At 38.8% G+C, this 27,688-nt stretch overlaps 1 protein-coding gene and 1 pseudogene across 1 annotated transcript in view; one reads left to right on the top strand and one right to left on the bottom strand.

Moving 5' to 3' along the window:
• CCDC171 (coiled-coil domain containing 171) overlaps positions 1 to 27,688 on the top strand; it is a 298,734-nt gene that overhangs the window by 18,036 nt on the left and 253,010 nt on the right. The window contains exons 4-6 of the mRNA XM_090274081.1: positions 2,223 to 2,397; positions 8,369 to 8,559; positions 12,012 to 12,143. Of these exons, the coding sequence (XP_090130207.1) occupies positions 2,223 to 2,397; positions 8,369 to 8,559; positions 12,012 to 12,143 (498 nt within the window). The remainder of the gene's footprint in view (positions 1 to 2,222; positions 2,398 to 8,368; positions 8,560 to 12,011; positions 12,144 to 27,688) is intronic.
• Positions 18,952 to 21,696, bottom strand: LOC150012950 (armadillo repeat-containing X-linked protein 1-like; annotated as a pseudogene).

Raw genomic sequence — 27,688 nt, 5'->3', positions numbered from 1 at the left:
CAGTATTTGCCAGTTAATGGAGTCTCAGATGTGGCATCAGCTTGCTAGCTCTGTGGGGAGAGGGTTTAGAAAAGAGACAATGGCCTCTGCTCCCTTTGATGCCAGACACTTCAGTTTCTCCCTGTATGCCACTGGTGCCTTTCAAGCTGCTACCCCAGTGCTGGAACTCGGAGTGAGTCTGAGTAGGTGAGTCTGTGTGGGCTCTTTAAGAGGAACTGCTTGGACTCTAGTGATTTCTTCCACTGACTCAATGCCCACTGGTTTTTGCAGCCAGAAGTTGTGAGGACTTATCTTCCTGCCACTGGAACCCTGGGCTGGGAGGCCTGGTGTGGGGCTGGGACTCCTCACCACTGAGATATCCTCCCTGAATTTTTATCCACCACACATGGGTGAGAGACCAGCTCATTCTGCATCTGCACCCCTCCTAGCAGTCTGGTTGGATGTGGTTTCTTTAATTCTGTAGTTGTCAGACTTCCATCCAACTTGATTTCCGATGGGTTCTGAATGATAGCTTTTTAATAATTTAGTTGTAATTTCAATGTGGTTGTGTGAAGAGGTGAGCCATGTTTGCCTATGCTGCCATCTTGACTGAAAGTCTACTCCTCCTCGTAATTAAGGTTGTTTTATGAGTTTTTTCTTTAACTATTAAAAGATATTTGTAAATTACTTTTTTGTAAGTATAGTGTTTTGGGGGCATTTGCTTTTCTAAATTTTAAGTTGAAAATTATTTTATTCTTTACATGTGGAAAAGAGGGTAACTGCTGCTACTTTTTAATAGCTACTTGAGTAATTTCTGATGTTGTCCTGCAGAAATTCATGTCTTTTATTTGATGTAGCTCAGTGCTTTCCTAAATGATACTTTTCTAGCATTCTCTCTCATCTACCATTTTTCTTTTTCACCAGAAATAAATGATTTTGCTTTTCTTTGAATTACTCTTAATATTTTTACCTCTTGTCTAAAACTATGCCATATACCTTTCTTTTCTATAGCATTGAATTCCTTGAGATTAGGAGCCCTATAATACTTGTTTTTATATCTTTCACTGTACTTGGCATATCGCAAGTGTTTAAGTTTATTTAATGGATTATTGATTCGACCATAGAATTTTAGAGTGAGAAATGACTAAATCATCTAACTCTAATTTTCAGACCTATCTTCTGTCACGTTACTTCACGGAAGGATAATAGATAAATTAAATCTAGTCATTAGATATATAGTTGTCTAGATATTAGGTAGATTAGATATTAGTTCATTAAAATTCCTGCAAAATTGGTGCCCTGGCTGGTGTGGCTCAGTGGTTGAGTGCTGACCTGTGAACCAGAGCGTCGCTGGTTTGATTCCCAGTCAGGGCACATGCCATGGTTCTGGGCCAGGTCCCCAGTTAGGGGTGTGAGAGAAGCAACCACACATTAATGTTTCTTTGCCTTTCTTTCTCCCTCCCTTCCCCACTCTCTAAAAAATAAATAAATAAAAATCTTTAAAAAGTCCCTGCAAAGCTGGCATTTTAATTTCTTTATGTTCTATCAGTAATGTCATAATCAAGAGAAATAACATAGACAATATTTATCAAACATATATTTTGATGCAATTTGCTTCTTGATTTCATATAGGGAATAGGAGGAAGGGAGGAAAGAATGAATTTTTATTTGCTTTAAAAAAAGATTTAATTTTTTCGAGAGAGAGGAAGGGAGGGACAAAGAGAGGGAAAGAAACATTAATGTGTGGGAGAAACATTGATCAGTTGCCTCTCACATGTCCTCATTTGGGGATCTAGCCCTGTGCCCTGAATGAGAACTGAACTTTTGACCTTTCGGTTTGCAGGCCTGCAATCAATGCACTGAGCTACACCAACCAGGGCAAGAATGAATTTTGAAATGCTTACTATGTGTCATGCATTTTTTCCCATTTCTTTAGTATGACTATTATCTGATTAAAACTTGCAATTTTCCTTTATTTTTATAAGAAGTCCATATAGGAATTAAAAAAATTTATTTTCTGTGGTAGATTCTCTAAACTAAGAAAATACTATTGTCATTTGGTGAGATAGGCTAGTGCTTCTTTTCTCTTTTCCAGGGTTTCAGAAAGTATAAGTTTGTAAGTTCTTGTTTATAAATATTACAAAAACATGTTTTTCTAAGAAATTTAAATGTTTGGGTGAATGATCTCATAATCTGGAGACATATTTTAATATTGGTTCATGATATCAGAAATCTGTTTTTAGCTGGCAAGCTATGAGAGCCAGATTGCCAAGCTACGATCTGAGGTTGAAAAAGGAGAAGCACTGCGACAAAGTTTGGAATACGACTTGGCTGTTGCTAGAAAGGAAGCTGGTTTTGGAAGACGGGCTGCTGAAGAAAGGTTAGCTGAGGCCCATAGGATCCAAGAAAAACTCTGTGGTAAGACTACTTCTGTTTCTTCCCATGAGAAGAATTGTGACCTCATTGTATATCATTGCTTAGTGTCGTGTATACATTCCATATAGGATCAGAAGTAAGGTTTTGATTCATTGACTGGCCTTTGATGGACTGTCTTTGCTGGATGTATTTAAAGTCTTCTGGCAATTATGTGAACATTCATCTACTTTACATTAATTTTTTGAATGTTGTGTATGTATAGAAAAAGGGGTTCAAGATCCTGTTAATCACTTTTTAGGGCACTTTTTCCATGAATAATCAGCAGTCACATAGAGGTTTTTCTTTTAAATCATATATTTTAGGTCTTTGATCACATGTAGTCTTGAATCAGAATCTCTAGCTTGAGAGAATCTGGATGTCCAAGAACCACCGCGGGTGACTTTGTTAATTAGCTGGGTTCAGGGACCACTGGGTTAGAGTGTGGTACCCAGAAAAGAAAAAGGCAGTTGATTTAACTCTAAAAGTTCTGTCTTTTTAAAATCTTTTTACTTAAGTATATATTAAAGAAATGTGCCTAAATAGTGTAAACTAATCACAGGAACCCAGATCATGGAATATGAAATTACCAGAAGTCCTTCCACATGGATAACTACTGTCCTGATTTTTAATAAAAAGGACTAATGTTGCCCTTTTTTTGTACTTTATGTGAATAGACTCATATAGTATGTACTCTTTTGTATCTGGCTTCTTTCCTTCAACATTGTGTTTGTGAGTTCATCTATAATGTTGTATGAACTTCATATTGATGTTTAGTATTATATTGTGTGAATATACCATGCTATTGATGGGCATTGGGTTGTGTCTCAGATTTGGTTATTAAGAATAAGGTTGCTGTGAATATTTTTGTTCAGAGCAGGTTTTAATTAAGAGAACACTAAACATGAATTTACAAGATTTAGCTTTGAGTCTCGTTCCAGATATTTGAACCTAGATTGTTTTAAGGATGAAATAAGAAAATGAAAGTGCTTCATTAACTGCATGGGGCTAAACAAATGTTAAGTTATAAATATTGCAAATGTTATGTACCCTAGTATTGGCCAGCTGTCTTGGGTTATTGCCACTGGTCAGAAGTATTTTTGATTACTTCTGGCATTTAATAACTATACCATTTAGGAATAAAAGGATTGCAAGACACCAGATAATTAAATTAAAGTTAATGGTTTTAATTTAATTACGAAGATATTCAAGTCCAGGGAAGATGGGAAGTTACTTGCCCAAAGTCAAATAATTTCAATAGACATATTACGGAGGAAATGGAGGAATGGCCATTAATCACATGAAAAATGTTTAACCTTACTTGTCATTAGGGAAAAGCAAATTTAAAAATCACTGTGACTATAACTACATGTCCATCAGATGGCTCTAATTGAAAAAACTGTCAGTACCAAATGCTAATGATGATGTAGAGCAACTGGAACCCCTATAATTAGTGGGAGAATAAAATGGTTCAACCAACTACTTTGGAAAAAAAACTGCAATTTCTTTTTCTTTTTTTAAATCTTCACCCGAGGATATTTTTATCGATTTGAGAGAAGGAGAGGGGGAGAGAGAGAGAGAGAGAGCGTGCGCGCGAGAGAGAGGAAGAAACATCCATGTGAGAAATAGTGATCAGTTGCCTCCTGTATGTACTCTGACTTCTGACTGGGGGTCAAACCTGCAGCCTTTTTGGTGTATGGAATGACGCTCTAACTAATGGAGCCATCTGGCCAGGGTCTGGCAGTTTCTCTTAAGATAATCATATCTTTATCCTATGACCCAGCAATTTCATTCTTTGGTATTGTTCCCTGAGAAACATTTGCCTAGAAAAGACTTGTACACCAATTTTCATAGCAGATCCTTTATGACAACCACAAATTGGAAAAATCAAGCCAACTAAATGTCCATTGACAAGAGAATGAAGAAATAATTTGTATTATATTCATACAATGAAATACTACTCAGCTATAAGGTGAACTGACTACTGATACATGTAATAACATGAATGAATTTCAAAACCATTATGCTGAGTGAAGTTTACACATGAGGACATCCTGTATGACTCCATTTATATGTGACAGAAAACTAATTGTGGGTGAAAAAGAAATCAGAATAGTGGTTGCCTCTGGGATGGGTTAGTAGTAAGGATTGACTGGGAAAAGGTATGAGGAAACTTCGGGTTAAAGGAAATGGTCTGTATTTTGATAGGGTTACATGAGTAACCTATCAGCCTGCGAGCTAAGTGTCGCTGGTTCGATCTTCCAGTCAGGGCACATCAGAGAAGGAAAACTCTGACTCCAAAAAACCTCTGCTGCCTTGCGGCATACCTCTTCAGGGGAAAGGCTAAGGGAGTAAACCCCGACAGAAAATCCGGAGCCGGAGTCCCTAAGGCGGTTTGACGTTGTAGTCAACACCGGCAACTCCTGCGGCGCACCTGAAGCCAAGCTGTATTGACTCCGTCTTTCCCTTGGACCCTTCAGCTGCGAAGGGAGGGGGGGTCTGCTGCATGGGCAACAGCAGACCCTCCATATCACCCTGCCCAGGCTCTGTAGCTTCAGCTTCACTGGAGAGGACACTCCAGCGTCATCGCAAGATGTCGATTCAACACGGGAGGAGACAGATACCGTGTCACTCCCGAGTCGGTCTGCACAGCCATTCTCGGCGGTGCAGATAGACTCTTAAGAAGCTACACCATCGTCTCTCGAGACGGACGGCTGCCGACGACGACGACATGAGTGTAGTGTGGGCATTTATCAGATCTCTTTGAATGATACGATATGCTTAAGAGTTGTGTATTTCACCATATGTAAATATTACCTCCAAAACATAAAACTACATTTAATGCTAGTTAACAATATGAATGCTGAATTATTTCGGTGTTAAATGTATTTGCAACTTGCTTTGAAATGCATGAAAAGTATGGTCTGATGGGTGGATAAATGAATAGATGCATAGATGAATGTGTGATAAAACACATATAGCAAAATATTAACAGTCATAGAGTCTAGGTGGTTTTATTGGGTGTTCACTGTTCAATACTTTCAACTTTATGTATTTTTGAAAAATTTTATGATAAAATTCTGAGGGCAGAGTAAAAAACAGCCTAATGGAACTATGGGATATTAAAAACGATAATCCTTGCCCTAGCTGGTGTGGCTCTGTTGGGCATTGTCCTGCAAACTGATAGGTCTCAGGTTCGATTCCTGGTCATGGCACATGTCCTGGATTGTGGGCAAATGTCCCTTGTAGGCGCATGTGAGAGGTAACTAATTGATGTTTCTCTCCCTCTCTTTTCCCCTCCCTTCTCCCTCTCTTCCTTTCTCTATAAAAGCAGTGAAAAAATATCCTTGGGGGAGGATAAGAAAAAAAAAGGTAATCTCATAATGATTGAGAGAATAAGAGACGTGACAAGAAAGAAAATTTTGGAAGCTGGAAAGCAAATGGATGAGGGATAACTGATTAGCAGATCTGAGTTGATAGAATCCTACAACAGGAATGGGGAAAGCTGGCAGATGACTTGTCAAGAAGTCAAAAGGCTTATGAACTGGAAGCACCTGATGCCTTTGGAAGTAGGAATTGGAAGCAGCTGTTTGTGCTTAGGTCCCCTTCCATAAGCATGCTACTCTGGATTGTTCTCACTGGGGAGAAATCTCTGAGTTGATAAAATAGAGGGTCTCCAGACTGGGAAAAACAGCAATATCTTACGCAATGCTGAATATTGAGGAACTATTTCTTCCAGCTTTTTTAAAAAAGGTTTTATTTATTTATTTATTTTTAGAGGGAAGGGAAGGAAGGGAGAAAGGGAGGGAGAGAAACACCAATTGATTGCTTCTCACATGCCCCCAACTGGAGACCTGACCTGAAACCCAGGCATGTGCCTTGACTGGGACTCGAACTGGTGACTTTCCAGGTCACAGGCCAGCACTCAATCCACTGAGCTGCAGCATCTGGGGCCAGCTTCCTTTTTCTGTTGGCTTCCCCAAAAGCTGTCACCAGATTTCTACATTCACATGGGAGCTTGGAAGACTTTTCTGTGCATCACCTGACTAAGCCAAGAAGAAAAACTTAATGATACTGATCAATAATCCAGCCACATTCTCTTTCAATGAAGATCACTGGTGTGAAGCTCCACACTCAAGCTCAGAATCTAGGAGGGATAAAAGGTGCTCGTTCACCTTGTGGTTACTCTTAATTGAGAGCAAACAAGCAAGAATTACCAGATACTTAGGGAAAGCCTCAGAAATGGAGAGAAAAAAGTTAATTTGGAAGAATCAGATGTTCTTTGGGGTGAAAACTTAACAATCAAGTAGCATTAATATCCTCAGAGCTGAAAGAGAATATATACCACCTGTGAGGCAGGAACTAGATCCCATTAAAAAAGAAAGAAAGAAAGAAAAAAAAGAAAAAGAAAGCTCTTGGAAATGAAATATGTGAAATCAGAAATGAAAAATATCAATAGAAGCATTGGAAGATGAAGATGGAAGAAATCTTTTAGAAATGAGTATTAAAAGACAAAGGTAGAATAATAGGTGAGAAAATAAAATAAAATTTGAGGACCAATCTGAATAATATGAGAGAAAACAAAGAGGGATAAGTCATTAATGAAATTATTTTAAAAAAGTCTCAGAACTAAAGGTTATGTTTGAGTTGTCAGATTGAAAGGGCCCATTGAATATTCACCACAATGGAAGAAATAGACCCACTTGAAGCATAGCATTATGAAATTTTAGAAAAAGAGACAAAGAGAAGATTATAAAACTTTCAAAGAGGAAACAAAAGAAAAAACAAACAAACAAAAAAAAAACAAGCCACATGCAGAGGGACAGAAATCAAAATGATCTCAAACTTCTTACCTGCAATACAGGCTGCCAGACCATGGAATAATGTCTTAGTGAAAATAACTGGATGGGAGGGAGATTTTTTTGGTACCATTTCTACCTTTGAATTTTGAACATTTGGAATATACGATCCATTCAACACACAAATATAATTTAAAAACAATACTACTGACTGCACCATTTTTATGTAAGAAGTATGTTCATATTTCCTCATTTGATCTTCATAAAAACTTAAACAAGAGGCTTTTTATCCTGAGAGTCTGGGGGTAGGTAATGGAGCCAGACCTGGTAGCCTTTCTTTCCTTCTTTTCTAAATGCTGAAACAGAGCAGCAACCCTGGTGATGTATTTGTTATTGTTGGGGTATTTATTATTAGAATGAGAGGGGATTGAGCCTAATTTTGGGGGGAGTAAATATCATAGTTTTAAGGGTCAGTCTCAATTTTGTGAGTCTCATGTGTAAGATGTGTTACAACTAAGTTGTTGCCAAATAGTCAAATATCAAAACTTATAATCTATCAGTCTTTTAAAAAGAGTTGCCATGCCCTGGCCGGTGTAGCTCAGTTGTTTGGAGCATTGTTCTTTGAACTGAAATGCTGTGGATTCGATTCCTGGTCAGGGTACATGCCTGGGTTGTGGGTTTCGTCCCTGGTTGGGGCACTTAGGAGAGGCAACCAATCAATGTTTCTCTTCTTTGTTTCCCTCCCTCTCTAAAATAAATAAACATGTCCTCAGGTGAGAATAAAAACAGAATAGAATAGAATACCATAGAATAAAATAGTAGCCTTATATGTCAGTCTTTAAAAAAAAAAACCATTTGATTTATTTTCTTGAATAGGAGAAAAAGAGTGGCAGTGATGCTAGAGGTGCATCTAAACCTGGGCATGTCTCTGGAAATATTTCATATCATTTTATGCCCAAATCACCTTTGTCTGGAGGGGAAGAAGACATAAAAAAAATGGTAGGATCCTGGCTCTGGGACAGTGAGTTTTTCAAGAGTTCTCTGGTCTGAAGTGGTTACAGGATTTGTCCTAAAATCGTGCTGTAAATGAAATCAGCTCCAAGACCTATGTTTTTGAACTCTAGGGGTTTAATTTATGGTTGTAAATATACCTATTATTATTTTATGTTTTTTAATAGCTCAGAATACAGAACTTCAAAGAAGGGCAAATGAGATTGAGAAAGCATTTCAGACTTCCGAGCAGGAATGGAAAGAAGAATGCAGAAGATTTGAATGTGATTTGGAGGAAAGAGACAATATAATTCAAAATTGCAATCAAGAATATGATTTACTTATGAAAGAAAAAAGCAAACTAGAGAAAACTCTACAGGTAAAAGATTTTTATAAAGGAATTTTGCTGTATATAATATTCATTGATATGTGTTATGCATTATTTGAAGTTGTCCTTGGAAAGGAAAATAGTTATCAGAAAGCAAGAAAATCTGGTTTTCTTCCTCCCTTTTTCCCTCTCTCTCTTTCTTCTTTCCTTTTTAGAGTAATTTTTGCAGGTCTCTTTTGTAATATGCTTTAGAATACATTAATATGTATACTTTTTCTTTTGTAAAAAAGTTTGAAATCTCTGATCAAAATTAAAAAAAAATAAACATATATAGTATGGGCATTTTGTAAGAATACAAAAACCTATAGCCCTTTTTGTCTAAAGCATGAAAATTTGGAATTTTAGAAATGTGGGCCCTATATTTGGTCTGAGTATACACTAAACATAAAAAAGTATGCATCCGATGTATGCTTTATTATCTGTAGAGATACTGTAACAGAACCCCTGGGCTGCTCCAACTGAAACAGAACCCACAGGCTGTTTAGTCAGGGGCCCGATTGCCCGCCGCCAGAATCATAACTCTGAATACCAGAGTTTGGTGAAAAGAAAAAGAATTGTTTATTTAATAGTTATATAGATTTAGATTTGTGGATTTCTGCTGTTAAGTCTTATATTCCTTAAAACACCCACAAACACATATTTCTGCCCCCCCCTACCAAACCAGGCTAGTTTTAGAAAAGTTAGAGATACCGTTTCCCTACTTTCTAGACACAGTTTAGCTTTACCGGTAGCTGCCAATCATTCGATTCCGATTGGGGAGGTCTTTCTGTGTTGTGGTGCCCACCAGCTTTTAATCCAGAGCCGTGTGAATTCCCAGCCTTTCCTTTCCAAAACAACAAAGGTATTCCCCCTTCTCCAAGCCGCAAGGTGTGTCTCAAAGCTGCATGGTGTTCCCGTTTTTAATCTGCATGGTGAGCACCTTTGCCCTCCTTGCAAACTGCATGGAGAACCGTTCTTTGTAATCCGCATGGAGAGAATCCCCTTTTCAAAACAGCATGGTCAGATCCAGTTGAAATGTCTACTGCTTATTTTTAAATCCCTGACTGCGTCCTATTATGCAGTCGGCATGGTCCCCAGTTCTGACCATTCACAGAACCTCACGCAGGCTCTGTGTGCCTTTTCCATACCATCCCCTGGCCCAAGACCCCTCCCATCTCCCTGAGGCCTTGGAAGCATCCAATTCGTTTGCATAACAAAGACACTAGCCACCAGCCTCAGGCATGTGAAGGCATCCTGAAAGCTGCTTCCTTCTCCCCATCCCCTATCCTCAAGCTCTGGGGTTTTTATGGACACCCCATTTCTGTAACAATATGACACATAAATAATTTGATGACCTTTTACTAAAATTATTATGAGGTACTTATTTTCCTCCCCACCCCCTTTTTACTCTCCAAAGTACAAGTATGGTTTAAAGTTGATGTTGCCAGCCACTTAAAAGATAGATTTTGAATTGTCTTTTTTTGCCATATTTTTGAAGTACCAGTTTATGTTAAAAAAAAAAAGATTAAAATATACCAGTAAATTAAAAAAAAAAATAGCTTTTGTAAATAGCTTTTCAGAATTCTGGAATAAATCTTCACTAAAAATAATTTTACAAAAACATTTACTAAATATAAAGTTTTGACACATGCATCCCAGACATCGTCAACAGATCTTTTGATTTTTTTTCCCGGCAACAGTCATAGTTTGTGTCTTGTTTACTACTAGAATGGTGCGTTGGCATCTATCTATAAGGCCTCTATTAGTATTTGAAATGGAAATTTAGGTGGCGACTGGTACCTCAAGTCCCTGGGTGGTCTGTGTAACCTTCCCCATGTCACATCTCTTGGAGCCACGAGAAAAGAGGGGGAATGGTGGCGGCACTCCTCACCGTCAGTCAGCCTGCACCTCCAGTTACACGATCTTGATCAGCTGCCTGATGGGAGAACTCTGATTTTACGCCATTGGCTTTGAACTGATCTGCACAGACACTCACTTTGGGGGAATTTGAGTTTGAATAGGAGTCTTTGTTTAGCCCTAGGGAGCAAAAGCCTCAAGGGTCTTGTGATAGCTTTCCATTAGTGAAAGTTTCAAGGACAACCCTTATTACGCAGCTCCAAGTTTTTGTTACATGGACACTCTGGGCTTTGCTTCTCTCTCATGTAAACCACAGAATCTTTCTCCTTGTGTTAATGGGCACTGAGTTCTGAAACCCTACAGGTTAGAAAACCTATCTCTCAAGAAACTTGCATTTTGTATTTTTAAGATTTTGAACCAACTTAGATCTTGTAAATGTAGCACAACCAGGAAAACCCAAAAAGAAAAGCCTCTGGCCAACATTGTTTATCTGTAGAACTAGAAATGAATGACAGTCCAGACTTTTAAAAAATATTCTTTGACGTTTCAAATTCTTTACACTCTAGAATTTCCTTATCCTGTTTAGTTGTATAAACTCCTTCATTCTCCTCTTTTGGATATACAGAGTTTTCTGTCAGATTACATATACATTATCAGGGATAATCCAGATAGTCTGTTCACAGGTAATTAGAGATTTTCATATTATCTATTTTACACATAGATTTACATAGAATATCGGCAGCCGTCCGTCTCGAGAGACGATGGTGTAGCTTCTTAAGAGTCTATCTGCACCACCGAGAATGGCTGTGCAGACCGACTCGGGAGTGACACGGTATCTGTCTCCTCCCGTGTTGAATCGACATCTTGCGATGACGCTGGAGTGTCCTCTCCAGTGAAGCTGAAGCTACAGAGCCTGGGCAGGGTGATATGGAGGGTCTGCTGTTGCCCATGCAGCAGACGCCCCCTCTCTTCACAGCTGAAGGGTCCAAGGGAAAGACGAGTCAATACAGCTTGGCTTCAGGTGCGCGGCAGGAGTTGCCGGTGTTGACTACAACGTCAAACCGCCTTAGGGACTCCGGCTCCGGATTTTCTGTCGGGGTTTACTCCCTTAGCCTTTCCCCTGAAGAGGTATGCCGCAAGGCAGCGGAGGTTTTTTGGAGTCAGAGTTTTCCTTCTCTGATGTGCCCTGACTGGAAGATTGAACCAGCGACACTTAGCTCGCAGGCCGACGCTCAATCCACTGAGCCAAACCAGCCAGGGTGTTTACATAGAGATTACATAAAGTATAAGTATTTCGTTTTTGTCTCTATCATATAATACATTTTATTAAAACCTTTAAAGTTAAAATTTTCAGAAAAGTTGGTTTTAAATATATGCCTACAAATGTATTTATAAAATGTTGTTTAAATTAAGTAGGTAAGCGTAACTTCTTATTCAGATCTGTATTTTGGTGATCAAACTATAATAGCTTTAATGATTTTAACATAATTATATTAAGTTTTAACAGGATATGTAAGGAGGATCCTTTGTACATTTAAATTGGGGATGAAGGAAGGAAGTTAACTTTTATTGATCTAATAGTAAAGCAAGATTTTATTTGTATAAAGGAAGCGTTGGAAAAACATCAGCAGGAGAAGAATGAAATGGAGTCTCATATCAGGGAGACAGCTTTGGAGGAGTTCAGATTACAAGCAGAACAATGGGAAGCAGAAAGAAGAGAGTTACAATTGATAGTACAGGTATTTTAAAAATAATATAGTTTCTTAAATATGTCTTTAATGCTTATGATATTAAAAATTGCATTAGTGCAGTAATTGACTGGATTGCTGAAAGGGAAAATAATTGCTAGTCGTTGATCTCTCAAGGTTGTGGGAGTTGGGTGACTTCCATTGCGTAAATTACGTGATTTTGAGAGGGACCTTTGTATACATTTTCTATTGTATTTTTCCAATTTAAAATGAGAGACTTAGCAGTTTTTAATAGCATAAAGAAATAGAATGGTGTCTAACCGCTATGCTGTATACCTTAGGATAATACAAAACAATATTGACTGTAAACTGTAATTTAAAAATAAAATTAAAATGTTGAAATTTTTGAAAAAAAGAAATAGAATGGACTTTGGATATTAAAGGATGAGTGCAGATCTTACAGTATAGTGATTTTTTAAAAAAATTTTATTTATTAATTTTAGAGAGAGAGAAAGAGAGAAGCATCAATTTATTTTTCCACTTATTTATACATTCATTGGTTGCTTCTTGTATGTGCCCTGACTGGAGATTGAACCCGCAACTTTGGCATGTCAGGATGATGCTTTAACCAACTGAGCTACCTGGCCAGCGCCTTGACCTTTTATTAAGTAGTATAGTGAAGATTATTAATCATGTTCTGTTAACCTCTCTCCCATGCAACACACAGAATTCCCAAGATTTCATAGTCCAGTTTGAAAATCACTGATTACATCTAACCCCCTTTATACATGAGCAGAGAGAGATTTATGACTTACTCAGATCATAGACTGAGTAATTAATGTGGAGAAAGATTACAAGTCTTCAGGTTCTCACTTTGGTGTACTTTTCATTTTTTTAGATTATATGGAAGTTATTTTGAAGGAGAGATAGGACAAATTCAAACTGTAAATTCACTAACCAATTAAGTTAAAATTTCAAGTAAATTTCCATCATTCTTCTGTTACTTATTTTTTTTTTTTTTTTTTAAGTATATTTTATTGATTATATTGTTACAATAGTTCCAATTTTTTTTCCCCTTTGCTCCCCTCCGCCCAGCACCCCCCTTCCCCAACAATCCCCTCTCCAAGTCCATGCCCATGGGTCGTACATACAAGCTCTCCCGCCTCACCCTTTCATATATTCTTCTTCTTCTTTTTTTAAAGTTAATTAATTAATTAGTTAAATATTTTAACAATAAAAAATAACAATTCCTCCCTCTCAGACTTAAGACCCTTTACAATCTTATAAAGGACAATGGATGAAGGTCTCGAGCTCCTCTAGCTGCTTCAAGCTGGACATGGTCGTCGTCCTACCTACCCGTGGGTCAAGAAATCCCTAATAAGAGTGGGGATGTGGAGGGGAGGGTGGCCTTCCCACAAGGGGAAGGATCGTGCAGACTCCAGGTTGGTTGGCTGTCTCTGGACAACGGCATGCTTGGTTTGACAGGCTGGCATCCTTGTTGTATTCTGGGGGCAACAGGGTTAAAGGACATCATTTAATCCGTAACCACTAGATGACAAAAGACAGGTATTAATTTTTCAATGTCCCACATTAGGGAAAAGAAGGGCTTCTTTGGAGGAAGGTGTGCCAGGTACATCTCACCTGTCCAAAACCCTTTTGCCCATTATACTTATTTTGGACTGAGGGAAATATTTTAGGTTTCCCCCATCTCAGGCCTCTGGGCTTTTTCTGTCCAAGCCATTAGGATAGAAAAGAGAAACCAGTTTTAAAGTGAAGCCCACAGACCACCCCGTTCTTCACCAACCCAGCCACTTAGTTCAGCCAAACCATTGAGTCTCAGGAGGCAGCAATGCAGACAGGATTAAGTGAGGCCTATGCATACAGATAATCACTCAGGTAATGAGATTGTAGGCTTATGCCCTTTGAAAACAGAAAACACATGTTAATTTATGTAACATAACCCACATACCAGTCTCTAAATCTGTAGGACTGTCTTATCGGAAGGAAAATCCTTGTCCTTCTAATATTCACTGAACTTGCATTTCTATTCTTTATATTTTTATTCCCCCCCCACTAAAAAATTTTCTGTTTGTTTGTTTTTCCACTACAGTTGTCTCACTTTTTTTCCCCCTCTTGCTTCCCTGCACCCTGCCCCCCCCCACAGTCAGTCCCCACCCAGTTGTCCATGTCCATGGGTCATTCATACATGTTCTTTGACTAGACCCTTCCCCTTCTTACCCCTTCTCTCCCTCCCATCTCCCCCTTTGTTACTGTTAGTTTATTCCTTGTTTACATACCTCTGGTTCAATTTTGCTCATTTGTTTGTGTTGTTCATTAGTTTCCTGTAACAGGTGACAGCATAAGGTAATTTTCTTTTGTTGCCTGGCTTATTTCGCTAAGCATAATTCTCTCTAGTTCCAATCATGTTGTTGCAAATGGTAGAAGTTCCTTCTTTCTTTCAGTACTTATTCATTGTCATTTTCCCCCTTTGTACTCGTGTTCCTCTCTGTCTCTCTGTTTCTTCATCTTCTTAAAGCAGACCCTTTAGCATCTCTTGCAATGCTGGTTTGGTGGAGATGTATTCTTTTAGCCTTCTTTTGTCTTGGAAACTCCTTATTTCACTTTCCATTTTGAATGAAAGCCTTGCTGGGTAGAGTATTCTTGGTTGTAGGCCTTTGTTTTTCATTGCTTGGAATATTTTTTGCCATTCCCTTCTGGCTTGTAGTGTTTCTGCTGAGAAATCTGATGATAGCCTTATTGGAGCTCCCTTGTATGTTATTAGTTGTTTCTCTCTTGCTGCTTTTAGGATTCTCTCTTTGTCTTTGAATGTTGGCATTTTAATTATGATGTGTCTTGAAGTGGGCCTGTTGGGGTTCATCTTCATTGGGACCCTCTGTGCTTCCTGGACTTGCGTGACTCTTTCTCTCGTCATGTTAGGAAAGTTTTCTGTCATTAGTTTTTCCAAGAGGTTTTCTATCCCTTGCTCTTCTTCTTCTCCTTCTGGAATTCCTATGATACGGATATTATTACGTTTCATGTTGTCCTGCAGCTGTCTTAGAACCTCTTCAGTCTTGTTCAGTCTTTTTTCATTTTGTTGCATTGTCTGGGAGTTTTTGTGTAGGTTGTCCTCCAGCTCGCTGATCCGATCTTCTGCTTCCTCTAGCCTGCTTTTAATTCCTTCTACTGTGTTCTTCAATTCAGAGATCGTATTTTTCATTTCCTCCTGGCTCTTATTGATAGCTTCTATGTCCTTTTTCATGCTCACGTAATTTTCTGTGAGTTCCTTGTAGTTTTTCTGGAGTTCTTTGAAGTTTCCGCTGAGCTCATTCAGCTTCTCCATAATCCATGTTTTGAATTCCATATCTGATAGTTCGCTCCCCTCTATTTCATTTAGCACTCTTTCTGGGGATTCTACCTTTCCTTTTGATGGGAGGTTGTTTCTCTGTCTCCCCATTTTTTTGACTCCTATTGTTTGTTGGTGCTTCTTGGAATGATCTGCACTTCCTGGATCTGCCTCTGGTGGCGTCAGATCATGTACCAGTCTGGCCCTAGGCAGCCTGTTGGAGACTTCCAGGGATCTACTGCTGTTGTCTGTCTTCTTTGATTGTTAATCTATTCAATCTGTGATTAGCTGTCAGGCTTAAGGACTGTGGGTGTGGCAGCTTAATTCCTGTAGGCAGGGCTTTTGCTTCCCCTCAGGCTGACGCCACTTGGAGGGGAATGGTCTACCCGCAGTACTGGGGATGAGTCAGCACTGGGACCCAGTCAGCTGCTCCTCCAGTTCTCCCCTCAAAGCCACCGTGCCAAATTCTCCCCAAGTGTCTCCAGTCCTCTCTGCCTTCCCTCTGCTTGAGCCCAGGGTAAGTGGTGGCCAAAATATTTTCGTATGTGATCCACTTAAGAGCTCTTTTTCTCCTGCTGTTTCTCTCCGGCTAGCAAGAAAGCCTGTGGCTTTTCGCTTTTCACAGCTGATACTATTTTACTTTCCACTCTGTCGCTGTAGGCTGGGAAGCCCAGCTGGGGGTTTAGACCCTGCCCTTCTCAGGGGGAATCCCCGGCTGCTGAGCTGTTTCTCAGCCCCTTCAGCTGCCACCCGTGGGAGCCCAGCCAGCCCTTCCACGTCTCCGCACTCCCTACCGGTCACGTTGTGATGTAGCGGCCTTTTCTGTCTCTCCGTGGTTATAAGACTTCTCTCCAGCTGGTGTTCGGTTCGTTATTCCAGATGATTTCTCCAAAATTACATTGTAAATCCAGACTAGTTCTAGGAGGAAGTTAGTGTAGCTTCCACTTACTCCTCCGCCATCTTGTTTCTCCCTGTTACTTATTTTGTGATGACAAACACTTTTTCTACACAACATGACAAATTGAATTAGTCTTTATATAGACATCAAAGCTATAATTTGGGAGGAGATTTGTGTTAGAAATAACTTTGCAAGACAAAGGTAGCCAAAGAATAGGAGGTACTTTATTTCTTTAGGAGTGAGAGCTGGAAGTGAAGAGTGGAAATATTCAATTTATTGTGTATGTAAGTACTCAGAATACTAATAAAACCACATTTTTTCCAAACCTTTGGTAATTGGGCAGTTACCTCTGTAGAGCCTGGAAAGACATTGCAATGACTCTTTAGACCTCTTGGTATTCTTGGTGCCTGTGTGGGTATGGAGGATATCAAATTGATTATGATATGATTTCATTTTTCAACATGGAGAGATGTGTAAAAGGAGAAAATGTAATATAATAAAAATTTGAATAAAATGCTATGGGACCATAAAAGAGAAATTGATTAACTGACTGGGAGATTGGGAAGATCATCACAAAGCAGATGACATTTGAGCTGTGGTTGATAATTATATTAAAGGCTGCCTGGGACAAACAAAGATAAGTAAATGAAAATAACCCCTTCATTTCTAAACACTCAGAAATCTTCAGTGCCACCAGTCAGAAGCCTGAAATTTATAAAATATGATTCAGAGACCTGTTTTTAATTGTGTGGATGATTTTTGAAGCATGAGCTAAGAAAGGCCTTTTTCTGTGGAAAAGCTACTGGAAAGAACTTGGGTGGGCCTTCAAGTTGGGTGGGGTAGGGTGTCAGGTAATCACTAGGGCGGGGCAAACAGTGTGAGCCAAATTGATGGAGACTCAGCTATGGTGCAGTTCTGTGGGCTCTGTGGGGGGAAGGGATCAGAAAAGGAACAAGTGCCTCTGTCAGCACTTCTGTCTGGGAGAAAGCTGCCCCTCCATCTTTCACCCTGAAACCTGACAGTTCAGTTCCTTCTCTTACATGTCAGCTGCTGCCCTAGTGTTGGAACTCAGAGTGAGTGGTGTGGGGGTCCTTTAAGAGGAATGCCTGGCACTCTAGAAATCCTCTTTCTCAATTAACCCCTATTGCTGCTGGTTGCTGCTGGTTTTTTACAGCCAGAATTTATGGAGACTTCCCTTCCTGGCACTCAGAACCCTGGGCGGAGTGTTCTGATGTGGGGTTGGAACCCCTTGCTCCTTAGGGGGGACCTTTGCAGCCCCTCTTACCAGTCTCAGTGTGGTTTCTTCTTTATATCCTTAGTCGTAGGACTTCTGTTCAGCTAGATTTCAGATTTTTCTGAATGGTGGTTGTTCTATAACTTAATTGTAATTTTTATGTGGTTATAGGAGGTTCTGCAGTATTCCCTCACTTATTGCAGGTATTACGTTCTAGACCTCTCCACCTCGCAAAGTAGGAAACTTACATTTATTCTACACTCTTAAACCTACATAACTTTAACAACATATGTATACAGTACCACAAAATCCCTCGATATAGCAAAAAATCCATGATAAATAATTAAATATAATATTTTAAAAAGTCCCACGATACAGTGAGGCCGCGATAAGTGAACTGTGATACAGAGAGGACTGTATCTCATTTACCTATGCCACCATCCTGACCATACAAGGGAGCTCACATAAGACTTTCAGCTGATTTCTCAACAGAAACTTTGCAGGCCAGAAGAGATTGGCATGAAATATTCAAGTGATGAAAAGTAAGCACCTACAACCAAGATTACTCTACCCAACAAAGCTATTATTTATAATGGAAGAATAGATAAAGAGCTTCCCAGACAAGAAGAAGCTAAAGGGGTTTATCACCACCAAACCAATATTACAAGAAATATTAAAAGGTCTTCTTTAAGAAGAAGAAGAAGGAAAAATAAAATATGAATAAAAATGGCAATAAATACATTTATCAACAATTAATTTAAATATAAATGGATTAAATCCTCTAATCAAAAGAGATTTGATGACTGAATGGATAACAACAAAATTCTTACATATGCTGCCTACAAGAGACTCACTTCAGATTGAAAGACACACACAGACTGAAAATAAAGAAATGGAAAAAGACATTTCATTAAAATGGAAACAAAACTTGTTTAGGAGTAAAAAGCTGTGGTAGCAATACTTACACCAGACAAAATAGACTTTATTTTTTTATTCTCGTTAAAGCACAACTTTATTGATGAAACACAAGTTTTAAGATTAACAAATGTGAACCAATTCAAAAGTGTAGGTTATTAATGATAAGTTTGCAGTCATTTTAGGTAATGAGTAAAAATATCTCAAGCTAGGTAGCAAGATGGAATCAATAAGTGCTTTCTTTGTACAAGCTCTGTTATTTATCTGGCACCCTTAAAATGGCCCGGCCTGAAACTGGCCATCACAACCAGCATCACTGTTGATCTGTAATGTTCATTATTACAAAAGAGCAGCTGAAAATATCTTTTTGCTATGTAAGCACAGTGAAAAACAAAGAATTTACCAAATGCATTGTTACCAAGTGCAAACTAAAATAATTATCCTGATATTGTTTGGGACAGACCCTCAGTCAGAGTTTGGTCAATACTTTTACTTTCACCACCAGATCATTGATTTGCTAAAGCTTTGATTTTCTTAACATATGTCCTAGATTTTTGAATAAGAAAAAAAGTGAACCTCTGCTGAACTTTTCCGTGTTTGATGCAACAAGCCCTTCATTTTTCATGTTGTCAATTATATTCTCAAATAGGATTAAGATATTAAAAGAATCCTTCTGTCCCATTCTTTATTAAAGAGGAAAATCAATTCTGATGGTACTTTACAACTAACCAGCTCTCTTGTCATAGCTGGATTTTCAGTAAAATTTATAATTAGTTTCATAATCTGAATCTTGGTGAAGTAATTTCCCAGGAATAACAATGCAAAAAAGTCTGGAATAGGAAATCAAATGTTGGTAATGATTAATCACGTCATGTTGGTTAATAGTCTTAGTCCAGTCACCTGCACAGCTGAGTCCAAGTGACAAATCATGGAGTCATCACACAGTTGACTGATACATGAGGTCTGTCTGGAGAAAGTCCAACCATTGTTAATGTGGTGAGAATGGTTTGTGCAACATTGATGTAACCTGGCAGCCAAGGAGAGTGGACTGGAATGCGCATGTGTGAACAATTATAACTTCACTGTACTAGTCAGTGGGGGCAGTAGATGCTGTTGAGTGAGCACGTGTACTGTGTGGCCATTGCATTCAAAATGAGTGGGTAGAGCAATGAATCTGCATTAAATTTTGCATTAAGTTGAACTATTCCTCTGCAGAAATTATTTGGATGATTCAGAAGACCACAGCTGTGGGCACCTGGTGACTGGCAGCTTCATCATGGCAATGTGCCCACTGATGCATCACATCTCATACAGTTTTTTGGCAAAACATCAAGTCACCTGGGTGACTCAGCCCTCCCTACAGTCCAGATTTGGTGCCCTGTGATTGCTGGATTTTCCCAAAACTAAAATCACCTGTGAAAGGGAAGAGATTTCAGACTGTCGATGAGATTCAGAAAAATACAACAGGGCAGCTGAAGGCGACTGGGAGAACTGTGTGAGGTCCCAAGGTGCCTACTTTGAAGGGGAATAAGGCATCTTTGTCCTATGTACAGTGTTTCTTGTATCTTTAATAAATGTTTATATTTTTCATATTACATGGCTGGATACCTTCTGGACAGATCTCATATGTCTTAATTTTGCCCTAATTTTCAGCATTTATCAAGTTATTAAGGGCATTTCCCTAATAATAGGATCTTTCATTTTTATCAGTTTGGCGATAATTGGGAGACCACCCAGTTCACAAATGTCATCTTCCGTTAAGTCAATATGCTGCATTGTTACCAAGAGTGACCAAGACTACTTCTTGAACAAAAGGATCATTTTTTTCTTTCCAGCATGTTAAGGACCTTTTGAAGTTCTGAAGCACCTAGAATCGTCGGCAGCCGTCCGTCTCGAGAGACGATGGTGTAGCTTCTTAAGAGTCTATCTGCACCACCGAGAATGGCTGTGCAGTCCAACTCGGGAGTGACACGGTATCTGTCTCCTCCCGTGTTGAATCGACATCTTGCGATGACGCTGGAGTGTCCTCTCCAGTGAAGCTGAAGCTACAGAGCCTGGGCAGGGTGATATGGAGGGTCTGCTGTTGCCCATGCAGCAGACGCCCCCTCTCTTCGCAGCTGAAGGGTCCAAGGGAAAGACGGAGTCAATACAGCTTGGCTTCAGGTGCGCCGCAGGAGTTGCCCGTGTTGACTACAACGTCAAACCGCCTTAGGGACTCCGGCTCCGGATTTTCTGTCGGGGTTTACTCCCTTAGCCTTTCCCCTGAAGAGGTATGCCGCAAGGCAGCGGAGGTTTTTTTGGAATCAGAGTTTTCCTTCTCTGAAGCACCTAGAATATCATCAGTTTTATAGGGGAAGCTGAACTTGCCGCTATGAACAGGCCATGCTATAGCTGGAGTCCTGGTGCTTTAGGTGGGTTCTGTCTTTGGACTTACCACTTGTCCTGCTCCCAGCCCCAGTCCTACTCCTGGTAGGGTGGCAGCCTCCACCCCTGCCTCCTGGACAGGGTCAACTTGGTGCAAGGCTCCTGGTTTGTCCACTTTTGTGTTTGCTGTTCCTTTAGGGTGCTGAAAAGGCCTTGGCCTCGGCCTCGGCCTCTAGGCCACCTCCTCTTTGGGCCCCTGAGTGGGCTTCCACTTTTGCATCTGGATCACTCTTGAGTTGCACACTAACCTCAGGCTCAGCCTTTGAGTCACCCTGAAGTCTAGCTCGGCCCCCACCCAAGTATTAGCCCCTTTCTAAGTCTCCATCCCAATCTCTGTTATGTCACTAGGTTCGTCTTCATCATCATCGTTGTAGTCCCAGATTTTCTCACTGCCCAGGTCAGTCTGTATACACAGTAGCGAGCTCACGTGATCACCACGCCAGCCACCACACAGCCAGCTTCCAGAGTATAACCCCTACTGGAGTGAATGTCTGAGCACAATCCTTAACCCAGGCTTAATGGGCTTGCTGTGGCTCAGAGTTCTCCGGAGTCTGGGGCGGAGTCTTCAGCTGGAGCCACAGGCTGTGCTGCAGCTGCAGGTGCTGATGCAGCAGCACTTGGTCCACTCCTCCGATGTCCCCGGGGGCAGTGGCTCCCCCTCATACACTGCACAGGTCCACACAGTTCCTCCCTTTTCTTTCTTGCTGGTAAGTGCACTGTGTTGTGCAAACTTGTTTCTGGACAGTGTTCCTCTTCTTCCTGCTCTCAGGTTAGATAGGCCTTCATGCATAAGATCTACAGACACAGATTGGCAGCTTGGTAGAGACTGGTGGGTGGGTGGATGGAACAGCACTTCAGAGAGTCCCAATGCCAGCGCTTTTGAATTCAAGGTCTTGGTAGTCAAACAGATTTTACCTTATGTTTTCTCATCTTACCCTTACTTCTCAGGACCCTGCAGGCATTAGACCTTTTCTGGCATGGCTTCCACCCTTTCACCCACAATGGAGAGCCATTTTCTCAGCCAAAACCCCCCAAAACAAAACAAACAAAAAAAGCAAAATAGACTTTTAAAAAAGCTGTAACAAGACAAGGATCCAGCAACTCTGCTTCTGGGTATTCATCTGAAGAAACCCAAAACACTAAATGGAAAAGACATAACATCCATATGTTTATTGCAGCATTGTTTACAACAGCCAAGATATGAAAATAACATAAATTCCCATAAGTAGATGTATAGATAAAGACGTGGTGCATATAGAAAATGGAACATGACTCATTCATAAAAAGGCGTGGGGTCTTGCTATCTGCAACAACATGGATGGACCTAGAGCAGTGGTTCTCAACCTTCTTAATGCCGCGACCCTTTAATACAGTTCCTCATGATGTGGTGACCCCCAACCGTAACTAAAGCATAGTGATTAATCACAAAAACAATATGTAATTATATATGTGTTTTCCGATGGTCTTAGGCAACCCCTGTGAAAGAGTCGTTCGACCCCCAAAGGGGTCGTGACCTAGAGGGTATTGTGCTGGGTGAAGTAAGTCACACAGAGCAAGACCAATGCCAGATGATTTCACTTATATGTGGAACCTAAGCAACAAAATGAACAAATGGAACAGAAACAGACTCATAGATACAGAGAACATTTTGATGGTTGCCAGATGGGAGGGGTGTTGTTGGAGATGGATGAAAAAGGTGAAGGGATTAAGAAGGACAATTGGTAGTTACAGAGTAGTCACAGGGATGTGAAATACAGAATAGGGAATATAGTCAATACTATTGTAATAATTATGAATGTATGACTAGATTTTTTTTGGGTGATCACGTAAGTTATGTAAATATTTAATCATGGGGTTGTACACCTGTAACTAATATAATATTGTAATTTAAGAATAAGAAAAAAATGGCTGATGTGATTTTGGTGCAAGTTTCCTGGTCAATTCTATAAATCTTAGATGAAATATAGGTGATCATACCGACTTTACATTTGGAAGTGTTCAAATCATTGAAAATTCTGTAGTATTAGTCTTTATATATATGTAGAGAAGAATAGGGGCACATATTCTATAATTACTACTACTGTTTGTAAGATAGCTTTTTTTTAATAACTGAAATGTTCAGAGCTCTGTCAATGTCTTTATTTTTTAATTAATGAAAGAAAACTGCTTTCCTTTTATAGAGCAAATGTAAGAAACTATATATAAAAGTATTTAAAAAAATAGATTGAGCCCTGGATGGTGTGGCTTAGTGGATTGAGTGCTGGCCTGTGAACCTAAAGGTCGTTGATTGGATTCCCAGTCAGGGCACAGGACTGGGTTGCAGGCCAGGTCCCCAGCTAGGGGCGTGTGAGAGGCAACCACATTGATGTTTCTCTCTTTTTCTCTCTCCCTTCTCTCTGTAAAAATAAAGAAATAAAATCTTTTAAAAAAATTAGAAAAGAACCAACGAATGCATAAGTGGGTGGAGCCACGGATCAATGTTTCTTTCAAAAATCAATAAAAAATTTAAAAAAATTATAAATAACTACCATGCCCTCTCCTTTAGACTTTTTCCAGCTTTTTCAAAGTATTATTTGCCACTGGTGCCCTGTATAAGCAAATGGCATAGAAAAATGGCTCTAGTATTGCCTGGTTTTTCCAAATAGGAGATAGACTTAATATTCAATTTATTAAGTTACTATAGCTTGTAATCATGATAAAAATGCCCCCAATTTAGGGAAATTTAAAAGCAGAAGTGAAAGTCTTGTCCCCCTTCCCTTCAATCTCAGTCCTCATCTAAGGATATATAAACATATCATTGTATTTACATAAATGAAATTATATGCCTTAATAATATTTGATGTCCATCTTTTGATGTCATCACATTATTCCTGTTGTGTTTGCATGATATTCTGTCATGTGCAAGTTCCTAATATATTTAAGGAATTCCTTAGTGATTGGTATTTTATTTTTAATTATTTTGCTCTAATTGTAAATGATTCACTAACGTTCTTGTCCATATCTTGGAGCTGTTGTAGAAGTGATTCAGTTGTGTTCATGCCTAGAAGTATTGCTGGGTGTGCAAGCTTATAGATATATCATTACAATAGGTATTATACAAAGTAGTCCCAGTTTATACTTTACAGCAGCAAACACTTTTTGATTGTGAAACTGTGCTGGCTAGGGGGATTTAGAGAGGAGAAGCGTGTTCTGGCTTTTTCAGGAGTTAACCATGTACTGTGTTGTAAATAGGTGTATTGATATATTTTATAAGCTAGGAAAGAGGAGTACTTTTGCTCTGTTACATTTCTAACTCTGCTTCTATATTCTTCAGAACTGAAACCATAGTTTGGATTCTGAGAAATATTGTTTGTATGAGTACATATGAAGAGTTATACGTTTTGGCTATGTTTCTGGAAGATGTGGAAAGAAAGCAAGTTTATTTTCTAACAGCGCAATGTAGTTTCTTATGTTAAAATTCAGTTTAAAAAAAAAAAAACCCAACCAAACAAAAAAAGGCCTTATTTTAAAATATTTTAAGTTCAACACCTCCCTCTAGTGGAGAAAAGAAAAACTTCCTCTATTACCTATGTCCTTAAAATTATTTTATTAAACACACACACACACACACACACACACACACACACTCTCTCTCTCTCTCTCTCTCTCTCTCTCTCTCTCTCTCTCACTGAAAGGATCTTGGTAGCTTTTGTTTTGATTAGAAAATCAATTCTTTGACAAAATCGAAAACATTTTCTTGGAAGAGGCAAGTTAATCTTGATGTATAACTGCATGAAGTATTTTATGGTTCTTTTAAAATTTTCTTGTATGTTATAATGTACCCCAGACTTGGGTTGTATTGATAAAACCATAAACTTAAAACAAATATTTGAGGACTCATGAACATGGATAACAATGTGGTGATTGCAAGGGGGGAGTTCGGGATGATAAGAGGGATAAATGGTAATGGAAAAAATAGATTAAAAAAGTAAAAAATGTAAAATGAAAAAAATAACAAATATTTGAACACACAAAAATAACAGGTATTAATATAACCAATATCCAATATAACCAACCAATTCCATTAATATAGCCAATATGTATCATCTGTATTATGTATTTGTTATATTTGCTTCAGCATTAAAGACAAATAATAAATTGTTAGATCATTGAAGACTGACTAAATTACTTCACTCTTTCACCACTACCCGACCCCCAAAAGATGAGCATTATTTTGAAGTTGGTGTTTAATTTTCTGTCTGTGTACATTGATAGTATGCCATATTATTTTATTTTGTTTAAAAAATATACATAGAAATACAGTGTGCATTTTTGTCCAACTTGTCTTTTTCATTTACTTTATTGAGATTTATCCAAGTTAACAAAGTAGGTCCGGTTCATTTAACTTCTGTATAGTATTTTATCCTATGCATATACCATAATTAATTTATTTATTGATTGATTGAGATGTATGTTCTTTCCAAGTTTTAATTATTACAAGACAGTGCTCCTGTGAACATCAAATACTTTTTAAAAATCTGGGTATGTAGTAAGTGCATATGCACTTATTAGGAGGTAAAATGTATGTCAAATTGTTCTCCTGAATGGTGTACCATCATGAGAGAATGCTTTCTTTTCTCTTAGAGCCTCTTGAACACTTGTTATTTTTTAGACTTAATTTTATTTTTGCAATAGGATGTGTATGAAATTCTATCTGATTCTTGTTTAAATTTCTCTTTCCTTGACATTTAGCATGTTATGTCTGTTGGCTCGTTATGTTTCTTCTTTTGTGAACTGCCAGTTTATATTTTTTCTTTTAGATTGTCTATATTTATTGTCAATTTTTATTAATATACTTTAATTTATAGGAGCTTTTTATATGTTTGGTTACTAATCCTTGTTTATTTATATCCCTATTGCAGACATCTTTTTTTTTCTCTTTGTGGAGACATGGAGACAATTTAAATAGTGTTTGATGTACGGTTTTAAATTAAAAACTTTTTTAAATTAATTTTTTGGAGAGAGGAAGGAAGAGAGAGAGAAAGAAACATTGATTTGTTATTCCACTTATTTATGAATTTATTGGTTGATTCTTGTATGTGCCCTGATTGGGGATCGAACCCACAACCTTGGAATATCAGGATGATGCTCTAAAAAACTGAGGTACCCGGCCAGGACCAGTTTTAAATTTTAATGTAGTAGATTTATTAGTCTTTATGGATAGTGCTTTTTGTGTCTTATGTAACCTAGAGTCACAAAAAGAATATACATTTTTTCTCAGTAGGATCTAATTTTATTTTTTCCAAGTGGATAACCAAATATCCCTGTGCCAGTTATTCATTTGTCTATTCTGTTACCACTTAATGATTTATACTGTTGTTTCTTTCATAATACCAAGTTCCTTTATATCTAAGGCTTGGTTCCTGGGGGCTGTGTCTGTTCCACTTATATATCTGCCTATTTATGAATCAGTACTAAATTTTTTTTAGCCCTGGACAAGTGGCTCAGTTGGTTGGAGCATCATTTGGTACAAGACGTTGCAGGTTCCATCCCAGGTCAGGACACATGCCTTGACTGCAGGTTTAATCCCTGGTCACAGTATATAGGAGGCAACCCATAGATTTTTTTTTCTCTCTCTCTCCCCTCCTCCCTGACCCCCTGCCTCCCTCCCTCCCCCTTCCTCTCTCTCTCAAATCAATTAAAAAAACATATCTTCAGGTGAGGATTTAAAAAATACTAAATCTTAAAATTTATCATAGGTCTACAGTAAGTCTTGATCTCTAGTAGGTAGGTCAAGGTCCCTCTCCTTATTCTTGGTATTTTTTGTTGGGGAGGAGCAGAGTTATTTTGAGGCTTTTACGACTCTTTTGAGGTTGAGGATTGACTTCTTGTATTCCACCAAAAAACCTTATAATTTTGAGTGGAACTGGATTAGATTGATAGATTTATTTGGCAGAGTTGACATTCTTATAGTACATATGACTTCTATTATCCATTCTTTTACATTTTTGGACTATTTTCTGGGGGTATTTCCTCAATTTTATAATACAGCCTTCGTATGAATTTTAATTTTTGCCTTTGGGTTTTTAATTTCCAAGAGTTCTTTTTTAATACTCAACCGAGGTTATGTTTATTGATTTTAGTAAAGGAGGGAGGCAGGAAGGGAAGGAGAGAGGGGAGGGTGCGGGGGGTTGGGGGGGAGAGAGAGGGAGAGAGAGAGAGAGAGAGAGAGAGAGAGAGACAGGGGCAGACATCGATGTGAGAAACATCATTTCGTTGTGATTGGTTCCTTTTGGTGTATGGGATGATGCTCCAATCAATTGTGGCAGGGCAAGAATTTGTTTTTGTTCTTGACTATACCTTTTTATAGTAGAATCTTTTTGTTTCATGTTTGCAATATCTTATTTTAACTCTTTGGATGTAAATCATACTTGTATTGGTGTGTTTTGTTTTTTCCTTCTCCTTTGATTGTCTTTAAAAAATTTTTTTATTGAATTGTCATTTTCATTTTTAAAAAAATGTTTTTATTGATTATGCTGTTACAGTTGTCCCAATTTCCCTTCCCTCTGCTCCCCTCCACCCGGTGGCTCCCCTCCCTCCAGTTGTTCTCCTCTTTTAGTCCATGTCCATTGGTTGTGCCTATAGTTCTTCTTAACCTCTTCCTGTCTACTCCACTCCCTCCTACTATGCTTCTTAATTCCTGTACCATCTCCCTCCCTTTCCCCCTTCCCCCTCCCTGCTGACCTCCCCCCAATATACTCCCCATACCTATAGTTCTTTTTCCACTCTCGTTGCCTATTTAG

This window comes from Furipterus horrens, unplaced genomic scaffold (assembly GCF_987537825.1).
Source record: "Furipterus horrens unplaced genomic scaffold, mFurHor1.1.pri manual_scaffold_4, whole genome shotgun sequence".
In the NCBI taxonomy this organism is placed as follows: domain Eukaryota; kingdom Metazoa; phylum Chordata; class Mammalia; order Chiroptera; family Furipteridae; genus Furipterus; species Furipterus horrens.
This window is presented reverse-complemented; position numbering and strand designations above follow the sequence as displayed.